The 2,967-nt window shown below is 32.7% G+C and overlaps 1 protein-coding gene across 1 annotated transcript in view; it reads left to right on the forward strand.

The window, feature by feature from the left end:
• The first annotated feature begins 554 nt into the window (after window positions 1-554).
• The window catches only part of LOC106473931 (lipopolysaccharide-induced tumor necrosis factor-alpha factor homolog), a 9,252-nt gene continuing 6,839 nt past the window's right edge, over window positions 555-2,967 (forward strand). Inside the window, exon 1 of the mRNA XM_013934621.2 lies at window positions 555-694. Coding sequence (XP_013790075.1) covers window positions 685-694 — 10 coding nt within the window. The 5' untranslated portion in view covers window positions 555-684. The remainder of the gene's footprint in view (window positions 695-2,967) is intronic.

Raw genomic sequence — 2,967 nt, forward strand, 5'->3', positions numbered from 1 at the left:
AAGACTTAGAGGGGATCTGATTGAGGTGTTTAAGATTGTAAAGGGAATTTATAGTGTTGATGTATCACCTTTTTTCATATCTAACAGTGCGAATAGTAGAACTAGAGGACACAAATATTAATTTTGGCAAGGTGTGAGTCATCTTCAGCTAAAGTAGTTTCATTTTTCTAACAGGGTGGTTGGTCTTTGGAATGGGTTGCTTTCGGATGTTGTAGAGGCAGTAAACTTAAGTGAGTTTTAAAAAAGCTTGATAAGTATATGAATGATAAGGGTGGCTTTAAGATGTTTAATTATTTTAGTTTAGATGATGTAACAGCCGAGATGGACCAACAGATCCCATGTTGTCCCAAAACATTATGTTAAATCAAAATATCTTTTTGGTGATATTTATTATTACCATACATAAAAGTTATATTTTTTGTAACAACAAAAAAGAAAAAAAAACGATTAAGATATCTACGTTTATTGCGTAGGCTCGATCAACAGTTCGTTATCAAGCTTGTGCACGTGACAGTGACGCACTTCCTTCCGGTTCATGTATTTATATATTTGATGTGACTTTAATAAAAGACGTGGTTTACACTTCTTCCTCGGTCACGTTCACGACATTCAAATAAGTTTTTACATCTACAAAAATCAAGAAAGTACTTCGTTCTCTCAAAACGTTTCTGCAGTCGACTAAAGATGGCAACACGTAAGAATAATTTTATATACTTCGAACCGTCTGAGTCAATGATTTCTTAGTCAATATATTATATTTTTGCTGTTTTACCCGTAACTTTGTTAATTACACGTTGCTGATTTTAAAAAGGCCTAGAAACTATTAGAAGAACACTGAATTGTTCGAAAGCGCTAGAGTTTCCGAGTCATTTGAATTTGAAATCCACTTAATGTTTTTGGGTGATATCTGGTGCTACTTCTTTAATCAACATAACTTAAAAATGTATGATCACTCAAGTCTAATTATTAATTAGTAACTAGTTAGTAATTAGTATCTACTGACATAAAAAAGCTACCAATTTATAATCAGGCTTAGGTAATCGTACAGGCTACAAGTATAACCATGATGATAAGATCCAATCGCCACAACCTTACTTAGGAATCTTTTAATTTCTTGTTCTACCTAATAATTTAAATATCTAATTTTTACAGTTACTTCTAGTTTTGCTATTTTAGATTTAACTTTAAAAATCTATTATCATCTCCTATTAACCGGAGTGACTTTTTTAAATACACTTCTGTTCTGCTACATGGAGTCCTTAAACGTTAAGAAATAAACACAACTACCAGTGTGTGTTCAGTTTAAACGTGTACTCTTAACACTAGCTACCGTGCATATTTGTTAACTTGCACACTTGCCTAGATGGACATAGGATTCGATGTTGAGCTGTTGTTTCAGTGTTAATACACACCCCTGGAACTTGGAAGGGGTGCCAATCCGTCTTAGTTTATCCCTAGATATACATTTACGACGTGGCAGACCGCAGCAATATGGGATACGGCCCAGACAAACAATAAGCGAACAAGCCTCGGACTCCTAACCTTCTAACTACAAGTCCAAAACACGGGTCACTTCAGCACGCTGCCCCCCCCTTTTTTTTTGCATCTTGGGAAAATGCTCAAATTCTCATTTTTTGGAAAAGATCTAGTTATTTTTAATGATTTGTGAAAGTTCTTTATAAGTTAATTTAGGTAGAGCTGTTCAAATTTAAATATCACATATGTTGCCCCAGTGCATTGTAAATTGAAATTGTAGACACACCAAAATTATATATTGATAACTGTTTAACTTTTGATATTTGTAACTTTACGTTTTAATTTACACTTATTTCATTCCTTCACAAAATAATTTAGTTTAAGACTAAATTTATAAATTTATATCCAAGATAAATAAGCTATTAGAAACGAGTAAGCATAAGAAGTTCAATCATTATGTGTCAGAGGGAGAGAGCAAAAAAAAAAACGTTTATTTTTTTTTTAGCCATACTTAAGATACTTTTCGCTGTTTTTATTGGAAATTTGTAATATTATTAATGGTCCCTGTAATATTTGTAATAACCTCAGTTGTTTTTGCAATGTATATTAGCATTATGTACCATTGATTCTAAGAATTTTTAACTCACGTGCGTGAGGGGTGTTTCCCCGAGGTTTTATTGTTTAATCCTGGCAGAGCAACGTAAGTACGTGTTAGCCCAACAATGTGTTATTGACAAACGTTTTGTAGTCATATTCTACTGTATGCATATGTTGCTAAGCTGTTAGTGTTATACCTTGAATCCTGCGCTAGTATAACTAGAAGTACGTTTTTAGTAAGTAAGAGAATTCAAAAACACGAATCATTTACATACTGAAATAGTAGTTCTGTTGAGTGACCAATGTTTTATTGTACTGGCTGCATAAGTTATCATCAATTAAAAATAAATTCTTTCTTTTTTTATTTCTTTTCTATTCAGAAGTTTCCACATTGGTGGAAGGGGGTAGAAACTCGTTCAGAGCAAAGAAAGGCGTTTAATTTGAAGGTTATTTGAATGATATAGTGCGTTACAATATTAACAAGCTTAAACATATTTACAATACAAGCCTAAACAATATTTACAACATTGATATCTGTGTGTGAAATAGAAATAAATCTATACCAAATATATATATATATGTGTGTGTGTGTGTGTGTGTGTGAAACAGTAGGAATAAGTATATTAATCCAATGTTGGTATGTGTGTGTGTGTGAAACAGTAGGAATAAGTATATTAATCCAATGTTGGTATGTGTGTGTGTGTGAAACAGTAGGAATAAGTATTAATCCAATGTTGGTATGTGTGTGTGTGTGTGACAGTAGGAATAAGTATTAATCCAATGTTGGTATGTGTGTGTGTGTGTGTGAAACAGTAGGAATAAGTATTAATCCAATGTTGGTATGTGTGTGTGTGTGAAACAGTAGGAATAAGTATTAATCTAATGTTGGTATGT

The sequence above is a fragment of the Limulus polyphemus genome, unplaced genomic scaffold, assembly GCF_000517525.1.
Source record: "Limulus polyphemus unplaced genomic scaffold, Limulus_polyphemus-2.1.2 Scaffold6648, whole genome shotgun sequence".
Classification (NCBI taxonomy): Eukaryota; Metazoa; Arthropoda; class Merostomata; order Xiphosura; family Limulidae; genus Limulus; species Limulus polyphemus.